The sequence below is a fragment of the Gouania willdenowi genome, assembly GCF_900634775.1.
Source record: "Gouania willdenowi chromosome 24 unlocalized genomic scaffold, fGouWil2.1 scaffold_320_arrow_ctg1, whole genome shotgun sequence".
In the NCBI taxonomy this organism is placed as follows: domain Eukaryota; kingdom Metazoa; phylum Chordata; class Actinopteri; order Blenniiformes; family Gobiesocidae; genus Gouania; species Gouania willdenowi.
Genome location: NW_021144848.1, coordinates 1,034,222 through 1,049,602, shown reverse-complemented (window position 1 = coordinate 1,049,602; position 15,381 = coordinate 1,034,222). Strand labels below are relative to the sequence as shown.

Genomic DNA, 15,381 nt, shown 5'->3' with positions numbered 1-15,381 from the left:
AGCTTCAACAGCAGCCGACGGCCATAACTCAGTTACCAATAATATAATAGGCAAATAAAAACAGGCTGATATCATCATCACTCTGAACTCCGTCACGAGCTAAACTAAGGAAAGACTCAGGCTGTGTTGTAAATGTCACTCACATTACAAACCCAATGAGTATATACTGTCTACTATATACTCAGGGTTCTCGCTGTTGAGCGTAGGCCTGGGGGCACCCAACGTTTTAATTTTGCTCCCCCACTGAGCGATGGTAGAAAAAAACAACAGAAAATCCCCCCAACGCTGCTGAAAACGGAGCATAGGGCAGATTTTCTGTTCTTTAACTTTTTTTTAATCGGTACAGTCGTAATAATTGTTGCACACTTGGACACAAAAGGGACTTTCAGGCGTGAACGTGTTGTTTGAACTCACTTTTAAATCTGAATAACCCAGAAACACACACATCAGCCGCACCGTCTATTTGATACCAGCAATTTACTATGATGCTCCCGTCTTTACACGAGGACCCCTGCCCCCACTTAGCTGCCCCCGATGCTGCCTGTGTGCACCATAACCATAACCATAATTAGTAACCATAACCATAACCATAACCATAACCATAATTAGTAACCATAACCATAACCATAACCATAACCATAACCATAACCATAACCATAATTAGTAACCATAACCATAACCATAACCGAAACCAGTAACCATAACCACTGTCCAATATAAACCGCGTTCTTCAAACAGACGTAGTATGTAGTGACACATGAAACTGCTCGTCATGTTAATAGCTTGCAACGAATCATTCTACATGGGCGCCGTGCACGGATGTGAATACCGTCTGGTTGAAACATGTTCGGGCTTAAAGAGACATCGGCTTCATTCTGGTTGAACAGGTTCGGGCCGGGGCTTCGTTTTTAGGTCCGATTAAAGCTCTATTGTGCGCATCTTCCATGTGTGTGTGTGTGTGTGTGTGTGTGCATGTCCTCCGCGCGTGTATGTTTGTTCCAAAATTACTGCCGGTCCCACATAATACCTCATTTAAATTTGAAAAGCGCGGCTTGGAATCAGTCTTTTGAAACAAATGTGTTTTCTTGTCTCTACAGTATTTATTAGTGAAGGACCTATATATATATATATATATATATATATATATATATATATATATATAGTCATCATCACCAATACAACAAATAACTTTTAGCGTTAAAGTACGGCTGGAATAAAGACAAAGAACAACAAAAAAACCCAACACCAGCTTGACGTCACTAAATTTGCCCCTCAGAGAGTTGTACATTTCAAAATTTTCCACGCCGGTTGTGCTCGCTCGCGTGCCACACAATCCTCCTATGCTGTGAAAAATTCCTGATTACTATGTATGATTACCTTGATGAGCGTTCCCACTGAAGTATACTTCCAAGTTTCCCAAGATGCATTTGGACCCTACAAGGACAAAAACCTGAATGACTGAGGCTAAATGTCTCTGTTGATTCTCCACCTTTACTTTGAAAGTTCTGAAAACATTTTAAATGAGAAAGTGACCAAATAGAATATCAACATGTGCTCATTTAAGGTTCTATTCTCCCGTCTAGACTTGCGCTTTTTTGCGCGCCTGCAGTTACGCACTTCTCTCCAACGCGTATTCTCCGGTCCAGGCTGCTGACACGCCCACCACGCGTATGGAGCCACAAAGCATGTATGTGTGAATGAAGGCGGGCTGAAGGAAAGGAGGTGGTGATGTCATTTTTTTGGGCTGTCTAGAAATCACGGAACATGGAGTTTTCCCAACGCTTGTAAATGTCAATGAAATCTGTGAAAATTATAAAGTTCACTTTTAATTTGAGACGCCTTCAATGATAAACAATGTAACAGGTTGACTTGATCAGATCATTGATAGTAGTACGTTAGCATTAGTAGTACGTTAGTACGTTAGCATGAGTAATACGTTAGGATGAGTAGTACGTTAGTATCAGTAGTATGTTAGGATGAGTAGTACGCTAGTATCAGTAGTACGTTAGGATGAGTAGTACGTTAGTATCAGTAGTACGTTAGGATGAGTAGTACGCTAGTATGAGTAGTACGTTAGTATGAGTAGTACGTTAGTATGAGTAGTACGTTAGGATGAGTAGTACGTTAGTATCAGTAGTACGTTAGGATGGGTAGTACGCTAGTATGAGTAGTACGCTAGTATGAGTAGTACAGTACGTTAGGATGAGTAGTACGTTAGGATGAGTAGTACGTTAGTATGAGTAGTACGTTAGTATGAGTAGTACGTTAGTATGAATAGTACGTTAGTATCAGTAGTACGTTAGGATGAGTAGTACGTTAGTATGAGTAGTACGTTAGGATGAGTAGTACGTTAGTATCATTAGTATGTTAGTATGAGTAGTACGTTAGGATGAGTAGTATGCTAGTATGAATAGTACGTTAGTATCAGTAGTACGTTAGTATGAGTAGTACGTTAGTATGAGTAGTACGTTAGTATGAGTAGTACGTTAGTATGAGTAGTATGTTAGGATGAGTACTACGTTAGTATGAGTAGTACATTAGTATCTGTAGTACGTTAGTATCTGTAGTACGTTAGTGTGACATCACGGCTTTATACTTCAATACAAATAAATAATTAATTACAAAAACCAAACAAAAAACTACAAAATAATTATGGACTTTTTATCTTTAAATTATTCAATAATTATTAAAAACTCCAATTTCAAAAGAAAAGAAAAAACATGACGTATATAAAATGAAAATATAAAACTTTTTCATCTGTTGCGATATTAACATACTCTCTAGTATGTATGTAAACAGCCGTCCACTGTACGGTTTGATAACATTTGTTATAAATCAAATTTCACTGTGATTTGCTCTCTTTTCTTCACCCAGCTGTTGTTGATCTTGGATTCTGTTGCCAAAGCAGTTACAGAAGCTTAAAGTGTCCAAAGTTTAATTTGATTGAGATTAATTTGATTGTATTTTAACATTAAAAAAATTATAAAATCAAATCAAAAATATATATAAATATGTTGCTGATTATACTTTCCATATTTCTTTTAAGTCGCCTTTATTTTCCTAAAAAATTATCAGGAACAGCCTTGACAAGGATCATTTACCTCTGATTTATTGCCTTTAATGAAGGAAATGTAAATCAGTTTAAATGTTCCTGATATTACTAATGCCTGGAGTATTTAAAGGAAGAGAATATTCATTTAAATAATATATACATTTTCTCTTGTGACAAAGAAAGGCAGAGACTAAACGCTGAAAAATGGGAGTTATTAAATAAATCAAATAACTATGAAATGGGATTTAATTTGTACGGGAAAGAACTTTGACAAAAGGACACATTTTGCACAAACATAGACACATTCATTGTTAAAACACATTTGCAGAATTTCAAATTCAAAATCACAGGAAGAGAGGTTTTTTGCAAAAGACAATTTTTGAATGAAGATCAATATTAAATATGTTGTTGGTTACAAATTCCATATTTATTTTAAGTCACCTCTCTTTTCCTTAAAAAGTGTTACCTCTGATATATTGCCTCTAATCAAGTAAATGTAAATTAGTTTAAATGTTCCCAATATTCCTAATGCCTGGAGTAACTAAGGACTCTATTCTCCCTGCAGTGGCGCTGTTTCTGACTGTGTGCTATTCTCCTCCTGTACTTGACAGTCGCTGCGCGCCTTCATCCCAAATGTGGGCGTTCCCATTCAAATCTGGCTTTACGCGCATTCTCCGGTGTGCGTAAGTTCTTTTCCTCTTACGTTCTTCTAACCCTGGAATAAGTGCAGCGCCCCCATAAGGTGAAACATTATATTGCACTAGAAATGTGGACTTAGTTACATTTGAAGCCACACGGACTTGTGCGTCGTGCAGCAGCAGCTGTGATCACTCAGCTGCTGCTGCGCCATTAATTAAAACTCTGACAGACACAGACTTCTGTCCACGTTGGTCACATTGATTCAACTATTTTTATACGATGTCCAACGTAAAGTCACAGTTTGATCCACTACAGAGTGAAGCAAGCTGTCATATGCAGATGAGGATGGAACACAAACTGTTCCCACACATAATTTAATGAGGCTCAGCTCAGGTCACTTTAAACTATTTATATTTAAAACTGTTTATTATAGAAGTTAATAATTCTGTTTCACTGTAAACATCCCTCTGTATTAAAGCAGGACGCTCTGTGGACGCGTTATTTCCTCATATGTCCATCATCTAACTCTGTCACGCTTTACAGTGATGATGGAGGAGAGATATTTTAACTGTGACTCAGTCACTCTGCAATAATCTGATCAAATCAACCTGTTACATCGTTTATTAATGATGGCGTTTCAAATTAAAAGTGAACTTTATCATTTTCACAGATTTCAATGACATTTACCAGCGTTGGGAAAACTCCATGTTTCGTGATTTTTAGACAGCCAGTCTATCACCGCCTCCTTTCCTTCAGCCCGCCTTCATTCACACATACGTGCTTTTTGGCTCCTTACGCGCGGTATAGGCGTGTCAGCAGCCTGGATCGGAGAATACGCGTTGGAGAGAAGTGCGTAACTGCAGGCGCGCAAAAAAGCGCTGAAGTCCAGACGGGAGAATAGAACCCTAAAAGAAGAGATTTATTGGAAAATATATGAATTCCCTCTTGTGACAAAAAAGGATCAAACTCTGAAAAATGGGAGTTATTAAATAAATTGAATAACAATAAAATGGGATTTATTGGATTTTCCCTGCAGCTTTAAATCACGAAACGATGATCCCAAACATAAATTCCCTCTCAGTCCTGGCGTTCCTGATAACTGCATCGCTCCCTCTTCCTCTGTGACAGGAGTATTTAGTGCAAGCGATGCAGGGTGAATAATCTCTTCTTCATGGCTTTTGTTCCCCGTCACGTCCACTGCACGCTGGATGTTTGCTGCAGATTGTGCATTATCTCCAAGGAGGTTAATTTGTGAAAACAAGAGAGATTTTAGAGGAAATGCAGTGTTTATCTGTGACGCTGAAAGCATCAGTGACGTGTGCGTTCCACTCTTACATGCTGTTAGTGCTGAAGACAGTTGTGCTAACTGTTGAAGAGCTAAAATGACTCTTTTCCTAATTTTATAATAGTTTTAATAGTTATCCTACAATTTTCTTTATACTTTAGTATAAGTTTATATTCGTAACGTTGCCCCCTACAGTGAGGCACAGGTACGGGTTTTGACAGTTGGTCTAAATCAAACATTGGCAACTGGCAACATGCGTAAACACTGAATCATTCAGTCAGTGTTGGGACATATTATGAAAAATCCACTTTTGCAGTTTTTTTGATCACATATGAGGTGACTTAGTGTCCACCATCCAGTAAAACCATCCAGTTGTTTGTTTGTGGTCTGTTTGAGTCTCATAACACAGAGAAAATAGCTTCGTTTAAAATGTTCTAACTTTGTGACATCACAAGCTGAATTAGGAAAGAAAGCACCCTCCCCTCCACCCTTGGACTCCACCCCCAAGCTGATGAAAAGTTTTGCGAAATTCCGCCATTGTTTTTCACATCGAACGCGACTGTAGCGACTGCAGTCGCTTTAACATAGGGGTGCTTTTTTGTCACTCCATCACTTTATCGCTCCAGTGAACTGTGTGTGTGTGCGTGTGTGTGTGTGAAGGGGAGAGAGAGGGGAAAGCACTGCTTTTACGGTTTAAATGATCAATTTTCAGAGTTACTAAAGGATGAGTTCACTCAGAATGTAGACCTTTTCAACAAGTTAAAGCTGGGGTACTCAAATTATTTTCTTTAATTAAAAAAAAGAATCTTATTAGCATCATATAGTATATTGTAAAAGTAATACTTTCTGAAAAAAACGTACGTCTGCGTGCTGTCTGTTTTATAATTAAGAATTTTAGTTAGAGGAAGAAGGGGTGAGCAGAGCCCACAAAGGAGCCTCCTCATTGGCTGCCGAGATATATGGTGAAGCGCGTGCACGGTGTGAACTTCTTTTCAGTCTTGGACTAATTTCGGACGAGCAAGTGGCTGTTTTCCTTCTTGACAGATAATTTAATGTTTCATTTTCCTATATTTTGTGTCCATCCTTTTGCGTGGCGATGTGTTTTACCGGTAGTGCACGTTCAGCTCTCGTGCGCACTTCCAGAGAGGAGGAGACTGGGAGGGATTACCAGAGTGGGGGGTGGGATTTACGGTTCGAATTCAGCCACGCCCCTCTGTCATGGGTCAAGATTTAAGTAATGCAGCTTTAACCGCTTTAATTTTGCCACGGTAAGTTTAGGAAGCCTCCCACTGCAGCCGTGTCACTGTAGTGGGAGGGAGGGAGGGGCTGCTGCCTCGATTCTACAGACAGTGAAGGATGGGGGAGTTGTCGCTTGAAAATTTCAAATTTTTCAACTTTGAGCGACTCGGTCGCGCAGGATCTCTCATGTCATTTACATTGATTTTGAATGTAATCTTGTCAGTTCAGGTGCGTTGGCATGAATAGCACCTTTAAGGTGTGCCACTTCACGGAAGACAGGGGCGGGGAAGGGGGAGGTCTATGCAAATCCTGGGACACACCCCTCAAAACAGAGTGCTCTCACAGAACTTGTTTTTACAGAGTATTAAACGTCTTCTGTTGCTTAATATATGTTATGTTTTGACCAAACTCCAGCACAGATAAGTCATTTAGACCACAGGGAAGTGTTTTAAAAGGTGAAATGCTTGGCATTTTTCATGTTTTGTACCTGCAGAGAATCTGAGGCTTTTATTTTTGTTTTTTATTTAGTAATTGAATTTTTTTTTATTACACTTTAGCATTTTATTTTGGTGTGTGTGTGTGTGTGTGTGTGTGTGTGTGTTTACATTTTTTCTAATTTATTTTTTATTATTCTTTTTGCATTTTACTTTTGTATTTCTTTTTTGTATTTTATTCAGTTATTTTATTTTGTATTATGCTTTGTTTTTTATTTTGGTATTTTTGTGTGTATTTTTATTTTATTTGTGTAGTTTTATATGTATATATTTTTTAAAGTTTTTGTAATTTATTTGTGTATTTTTGTTACTTTTTATATTTTATTCTTGTTTTTTATGTGTTTTATTCATATATTTTTTCTTTGTATAGTTGTTTAATCCCGTTTTTTAAAAAATAAAACTAATATGTCAAAATGCATAAACAATGGAGGGTAACAATAGAAGCAGGTTGGTTGTTCCAAAAGTGATTTAAAATGATGTTTTCTTAAAAGTTCTCTGGTCTTGTTTGTGAAATAGGTTGAATGTTCCCGCTCTGAACTTGTGTGTTCTAGATGGAGACCAGGAAGCGTCTGGCTAAGATCGTGCTGGTCTTCGTGGGCCTGTTTGCTCTGTGCTGGTTCCCCAACCACGTGCTCTACATGTACCGCTCGTTCCACTACCAGCAGATGGACCTGTCGCTGGCCCACCTGGTCGTCACCCTGGTGGCCCGCGTCCTCAGCTTCTCGTCCTCCTGCGTCAACCCCTTCGCCCTCTACCTGCTCAGTGAGAGCTTCCGCCGCCACTTCAACAGGTCAGTCCCATGTGACCTCCAGATGTCACTCAGCACTTATTTCATTTATTTTTTATTTTTCAGCACCTCCTTTGCTTTTATGTGTTTTAATTACATTTAGAAGTATTATATTTGGACATCTGTGTCTTTTATTGAGTTGAAATCACTGGAAATTTCATTGTAAACACGAAATTAAAGGTAAAAACTGACGGTGAGTGAGAGAGAACAAAGTCAAGCCACGCCCACGTTACATCTTAAGTGTGATTTTGTGCAAAAATAGTTTCTCCGTCCGTTTGGAAGATGGTAGATAATGGTTAAAAAGAGTTGGATTTAAAGCTGAGCTTCAGAAGTCCAAGGTTGTTTCTGTTTTTTGGCTGTTGTGACAAATAAAAGGAAACATTTTATTTTCATTTTCTGCTGCTGCTGATTCATTAGACGAGTTATGGTGTCAATGTTTAGTATTTGTAGGTTTTTGTTTTCTTAAAGTTTAGTGACTATTGTGATGAGTGGCTAAATTAGCGCTGATTTAGCGCTGACCTTGGTGGTGAAACATGGCAGATTTAACAGCTGTGACTCAGAGTGACAGACGGATGCTCCGTAACCGTAACCGTTTCTTTAACGCCGAGTCATCATTCGTTATTAAACATTTAGGTTTATTGGTTGTTTGTGTTCATGTGATATTATTGACCCGTTTAGTTAGCAACATGCGCTTTAAAAAATGTATTCTGTGACATATTTCAGAATCAGATTCAGAATCAGAATGCGTTTATTGTCATTATACAACGACATGTGTTTGGCTTCACTTTAAAGTGCACACAGCTAAAAATAAAAACAACACAAGAAGAATATAAATAGTAACTCAAAGGTATGACGGGCTAAGTATGATAGGATAGCAGCGTCGTGGATTATGAATTGATATTGCAGAATATGAAAATAAATATTTGCACAGTATGTAATATAAAGTATTGAAATGTATGAAATGTAAAAACTATTGCAGGAATATTAAATATAGTTACTGCACAGTATGACGTAACACTATGGCAGAATTATAAATATTGCACAGTATGAAATGTAAGCTATTGAAGAAATTAAAATATATTTAAAAAAATAAATAAATAAATACTGTAAATAAATAAATAAATAAATAAATATATAAATAAATAAATAAATAAATAAATAAATAAATAAATAAATAAATAAATAAATAAATAAATAAACACTTGAAGTGTTGCTATGACTAAGTTTCACCACATGATCCTTTCTTTACCTAAACCCTAAAGAAACTGAAAACCTTGTGTGCCATTACACCCCTGATATATAACATACATTATGGCTATAAATATATGGAATGCTGGGCTTAGGCCGTCCCTGTGCGTCATCATCATCATCATCATCATCATCATCATCATCATCATTATGTCAGTGATTCATTCGTGGCTGTCGGTCTCCTGTAGTTTGGTGGGCGTGGCTAACATGTCAGTCACCTGCAGGTGCTCAACATGTCAAAGAATCAGTAGAGGTTTCAATCATAGACTAGACAGTGGCCACATAATGAGGCTCTCAAAGTAAACTAATAAAAACATAATAATACACAAAATACACACTTATTACAAAATCTACAAAAGAAACAAAAAGTGAAAGAAAAGTCAACAAATAATAACCAAAGGAAACAAAATAACAGAAAAATACATCAAAATGACAACAAAATACACAGTTACTCCAAAAGCACAAAACTACAAAAAACCCACAAAAATAAAATAAAAGTGTAAAAAACTGCCAGAATATACAAAATGACAGAAAAATACACAAAAGGACCAAAAAATTAATACACATAATTACTCCAAGAGCATGTATACAAATAATCACCAAAGTACAAAATACACAAAATCACTCAGGATGACAACAAAAATACTACAAAACTGAAAGATAGGTAAACAAATAACAACAAGAATACACACACTGACAAAAAAAATACACAAAGTGTCAACAAAAATACACAAAATGTCAACAAAAATACACAAAAGGACAATCAAACTACAAAGTATGCACACCTAAAACTCCCACAAAAATAGAAGAAATGTATACAAATAACTACTGAAATACACAAAATGACAGAGAAATACTCAAAGGGACCACAAAAAATGACAAAATACACAGAAATACTACCAAATTCAAAGATAGGTATACAAATACAAACCTACATAAACAAAATGACACAAGGTGACAGATAAATACATATAAATACAAATACACAATATGTCAAGAAAAATATACTGAAAACTACTCCAAAAACACACAAAGCCTCTTCTTCCCTGTATTAACACATGTGATTATTAACACTGTGATTATTAACACTGTGATTATTAACGCTGTGATTATTAACACATGTGATTATTAACGCATGTGATTATTAACGCTGTGATTATTAACGCTGTGATTATTAACGCATGTGATTATTAACGCATGTGATTATTAACGCTGTGGTTATTAACGCTTGTGATTATTAACGCTGTGATTATTAACGCTTGTGATTATTAACGCTGTGATTATTAACACATGTGATTATTAACGCTGTGATTATTAACGCATGTGATTATTAACGCTGTGATTATTAACGCTGTGATTATTAACGCATGTTATTATTAACGCTGTGATTAATAACGCATGTGATTATTAACGCATGTGATTATTAACGCATGTGATTATTAACGCATGTTATTATTAACGCTGTGATTAATAACGCATGTGATTATTAACGCATGTGATTATTAACGCTGTGATTAATAACGCATGTGATTATTAACGCATGTGATTATGAACGCTGTGATTATTAACGCTGTGATTATTAACGCTGTGATTATTAACGCATGTGATTATTAACGCTGTGATTATTAACACGTGATTATTAACGCATGTGATTATTAACGCATGTGATTATGAACGCTGTGATTATTAACGCTGTGATTATTAACGCTGTGATTATTAACGCATGTTATTATTAACGCATGTGATTATTAACGCTGTGATTATTAACGCTGTGATAATTAACGCATGTTATTATTAACGCATGTGATTATTAACGCATGTGATTATTAACGCATGTGATTAACGCTGTGATTATTAACGCTGTGATTATTAACGCTGTGATTATTAACGCATGTGATTATTAACGCTGTGATTATTAACGCTGTGATTATTAACGCATGTGATTATTAACGCATGTGATTATTAACGGTGTGATTATTAACGCATGTGATTATTAATGCATGTGATTAACGCTGTGATTATTAACGCTGTGATTATTAACGCTGTGATTATTAACGCATGTGATTATTGACGCATGTGATTATTAACGCTGTGATTATTAACGCATGTGATTAACGCTGTGATTATTGATGCATGTGATTATTAACGCATGTGATTATTAACGCTGTGATTATTAACGCATGTGATTATTAACGCTGTGATTATTAACGCTGTGATTATTAACGCTGTGATTATTGACGCATGTTATTTGTAATGCTGTGATTATTAACGCTGTGATTATTAACGCTGTGATTATTAACGCTGTGATTATTAACGCTGTGATTATTCACACGTGATTATTAACGCTGTGATTATTGACGCATGTTATTTGTAATGCTGTGATTATTAACGCTGTGATTATTAACGCTGTGATTATTAACGCTGTGATTATTCACACATGTGATTATTAACGCTGTGATTATTGACGCATGTTATTTGTAATGCTGTGATTATTAACGCTGTGATTATTAACGCTGTGATTGGTCATAATTCCATCAGATGAAATCACATGTTGTGGTCTCGCTGTGATAAAAGTTTCCCGTCTCTGTCATTGAAATGAAAGTTTAATTCTTCTGAGACGCTGCAACAGTTGGTTGAGGTTCTGAATGAAACGATGAACAAATATGAACAGATATTAGGGCTGACAGTTGATGAATGGCTCTCACTTCTCATTATCGTACCATCTGTTTGGTTTCTGAACAAACTTCATGAGCAGCGCATGTGAGTTCCTGAGTTATTAATGTTTGCCTCACAGCTGTTCACCTCACCTTCCACATGTGGCTCCTGTTTTTCTGCAACAAAAATGCACCTTTTTAGTAGTTTGACCAGTTTTTTGTCTTCCTGTCTTGTCCCTTATTAAATAGATATGAAACCACTTTGAATCACTGTACAGCTGTCAGTTTCTGAAAAATAAAAATAAACAGGTTTTTAAACCGTACAGAGCATTGCACCATATTGACCTACTGTATTTCTATTACAACATGGGTTCTCAACATGTGGGTCAGGGCCTGAAATTGGGTCACAACTCTATTTTCAGGGGGTCGGAGGTAAGAATGTGCAATATGTTAACGTCTACGATATATCGTCAAAAACATTCCCACCGGTAAGAATATGTAAGTGCGCGCAGTGTCGGAAATTAGAGACAGCCACGGACCATTTGTCCCACAATTTAGCCAAGAATTTATAATTCTCTGGAGCGGTGAGCGCGACACACACACGCACGCACACACACACACACACACACACACACACACACACACACACACACACACACACACGCACACACACACACACACACACACACACACACACACACACACACACACACACACACACATGCACACACACACACAGAGATGAACCTGCAGCAACAATTATGAACTGGAAACGGGACTAAAGCTAACTAAGCTAAGCTAACCCTTCGACACATACTGGGCTAAGCGCTAACGCTAATGACCTCATATAAGTTAGAGACCATTTAACACTTGTATAGAAGAATAAAAGCTAAACATGTCACACGTCGTGTGAAATAAATGTTAGCATTAAACTAACGTCACTATTCATTGATCCCAATTTGTGAAACACAATATTTTGTGATTATTCTACTAAAATATCCTGTTATTACTGCTCTCAGTAATGAATCATTAAGTCTGATCTGGTTTAATTAGAGGAAATGTGAGTCATATGTATCAACCATAACTTTATGTAACTTTATGTAACTCATTATCAGATATAAAATAACAAGATTCGAAAAAGAATGTCATTAGAAATGAGGAAATAAATGAATTACACACAATGATAATATAATACACCTACATGCATAAACAGATTCTGTAAAATGTAAATGTAAAGTGTTTTTTAAGGAACATGCCTGTTTACACTTTAAGTTAAGAAGTTTTATTTACAGTTTTTATTTATTATAATTTTTATTGTTAACATGATAAATACCAGAAATGATCAGGATACATTTTTTTTGTCTGTATTGCCCATTTTTAGTCACAGACTGTCGTCCAAAAGGATACATTTTGATTTTCTGTACATTATTATTAAATTGCACTTTTTGATTAATTTATTTGTAATTCGGAGTTAAAAACTTCACTTTTCTTGTGTTTTTCTTTTTTTGCTAATAAATGAGTGTAGAGTGTTTGCACTAATACAGGAGTTTTCTATGTTTTTTTTTTTTTTTTTAACTCCTCCCCCTTGACCTTCTTGAAGCCACGCCCCTCACTCTCCTCTCCTCTTCCCCAGCCAGCTCCGCTGTGGTCGAGGGCCCCGCCCACAGCGCCAGGCCAGCTACCTGCACAGCACCTCCCACATCCGCCTCACCTCGGTCAAGAAGACGGCACCGGCAGCGCCCGCGGCCAACGGCAGCCACAGACAGGAAGTGGCGCTGTGAGCAGCTGCTAACGTCTAAAGGCCGACCATCTTTTTGTTTTTGCTTTTTTAATCACCAAAAAACAGAAAAATGAATAGAATGAAGAGATCAGGACAGAGCGTCTGAGCCACGATTATCTACCAGGAAGGATGAAGTATTGACTCGGCTTACGGGATCTTTCTCTCTCTATCTTTACTCCTGAGATTTATGGAGACACAACTGTTTGGTATTTGTCTTATTTGGTTGATTACTTCAGTCTAAAGCTTTGTGAACCACATTCTCAGCATGGACACAGTGTTTGTGGATAAATATTTGCTTTGTTGCATCCGCCAAACGTTCAGTTTTGACCAAAACATAGAGTTTATGGCAGAGGTGTAAAGAGTACAGATATACGGCTAATAGTTACTTTCACCCTCTCCATGGTTATTGTTGGTAATAAATCTTAACACGTTCCCTAACATACAGTAAACATCTCATGTATAAACTTAAAGAGGAAAAGAGACCAAATCTACATTTATTTTCCACAAAGGCATCTGTATATAATAAAAGGTTTGTCAAAATATACAATATACATTTGTTTTTTATAAAATAACATCAGGGTTGGGATCAATTACATTTTTCAGTTACAATTACGTTTTCAATCATTCATTGTTCAATTACAATTCAATTACGATTTCAGTGACCTGCATTTTTTCAAATTACAATTAAATTACAATTTTTTTCTATCCTCAGAAAATCAATTACAATTACTTTCTCAATTACATTTAATGATAATTACTGAGCCTTTAATAAATAACCTAATAAAAGAGAAGCATCTCTAATGTCCTAAATCAGCTGTAAAATACTCTAATAACAAATATCTATCATCTAATTTATTTCCTATTTATTGGTTCATAATCAATGAAAATATAGGGTTTAATATTTTTTGTGTCAGTATACCCCTAGATTTATATTTTTTAAATGGTAAAATGTAGGAAGATTGATATGAAACATGCATTAACAATTGTTAATTACATACAGTATGTATAGGACTGTAACACGGTTCAACAGTTTTGAATTATAATTGACAATTTTCATAGAATTTCCATGTAAATTATAATTACAAAGTAAATTATCGAAACTCAATTACAATTTATTACAAACATAATTACACCATAATAGTAATTAACTATCAATTAACATCGATTAACACCAATTAATTCAATTAAAAAATAAATAAATAAAAAAACTCCTCAGGCTCTAAGTATAGATACATTTATGAACTGTAAAACAGTGCCATGTGGGGAACAACATAATAGGTAGAAGCACCCCCCCACTCCCTAGCCCCGCTGCCATCGTCTGCCCCCTTTGCCGAGGGTCGGCATGGCGACCGGGATCAGGGCGGACGGGTGCCGGCACCCCTGGGTACGCCGGCGAAGGGAGCCAATAACGGCGGTGAGGCCAGGGAGTAGGGAGGAGGCGAGGCGAGATGCGGCGAGGCGGGCCGACCAGATTCCCAGGTGGTAGCGGTGATGGGAAGAGGAGGAGGGGACGGAGCGTCATTCAGCACAAACATCCTGGAGAATAGAGAGATAAACCAGCCTGGAGACTGCTTACCCAATGACCCAAAGATGTTTACTGAAGGCCCAAACATGTTCCACACCCAAACCCCAACAAACTTTTTTTACCAATTTTGAGGAGCTGGCATGTCCACTATATAGGATGTACAGAAGATGTTTTTACACACTTCCGTTGCGGAAACCCGGTGGCCGGGAAGTGTCAGGTGAATGCATTTAAAGAAATGAACACAAATGCAAACCGGCCACAACGGAAGTGTTTCCGACGGACCGGTATTACAGACGGACACGTTTCTGGCGGATGTTTTTAACCCACCAGAACAGTTAAGAACAAGAAGACATCGAAACGCGTATGAAAGTAAGTGAAAGTTGATTAGGATACTCATATTTTTCATATCAGGCTATGATATCATAATACCCGTCCGTTTGTAATACCGGTCCGTCGGAAACACTTCCGTTGTGGCCGGTTTGCATTCGTGTTGTGACCTGTTTGCATTCGTGTTCGTTTCTGTAAATGCATTCACCTGACACTTCCCAGCCACCGTACATTTCAGTTTCACACGTGATGTAGTTTCTGAGATGTTGGAAGATGAAAATGGAAGAAAAATAATGACGAGCAAATATCGACTCAAACGTCCTTCACTAAATTGGTCATATCTGGAGTATT

The 15,381-nt window shown here is 37.0% G+C and overlaps 1 protein-coding gene across 1 annotated transcript in view; it reads left to right on the top strand.

The window, feature by feature from the left end:
• The window catches only part of nmbr (neuromedin B receptor), a 35,906-nt gene extending 22,727 nt beyond the window's left edge, over window positions 1–13,179 (top strand). Inside the window, exons 4-5 of the mRNA XM_028440476.1 lie at window positions 7,261–7,499; window positions 13,032–13,179. Of these exons, the coding sequence (XP_028296277.1) occupies window positions 7,261–7,499; window positions 13,032–13,179 (387 nt within the window). The remainder of the gene's footprint in view (window positions 1–7,260; window positions 7,500–13,031) is intronic.
• The last annotated feature ends 2,202 nt before the right edge of the window (window positions 13,180–15,381 follow it).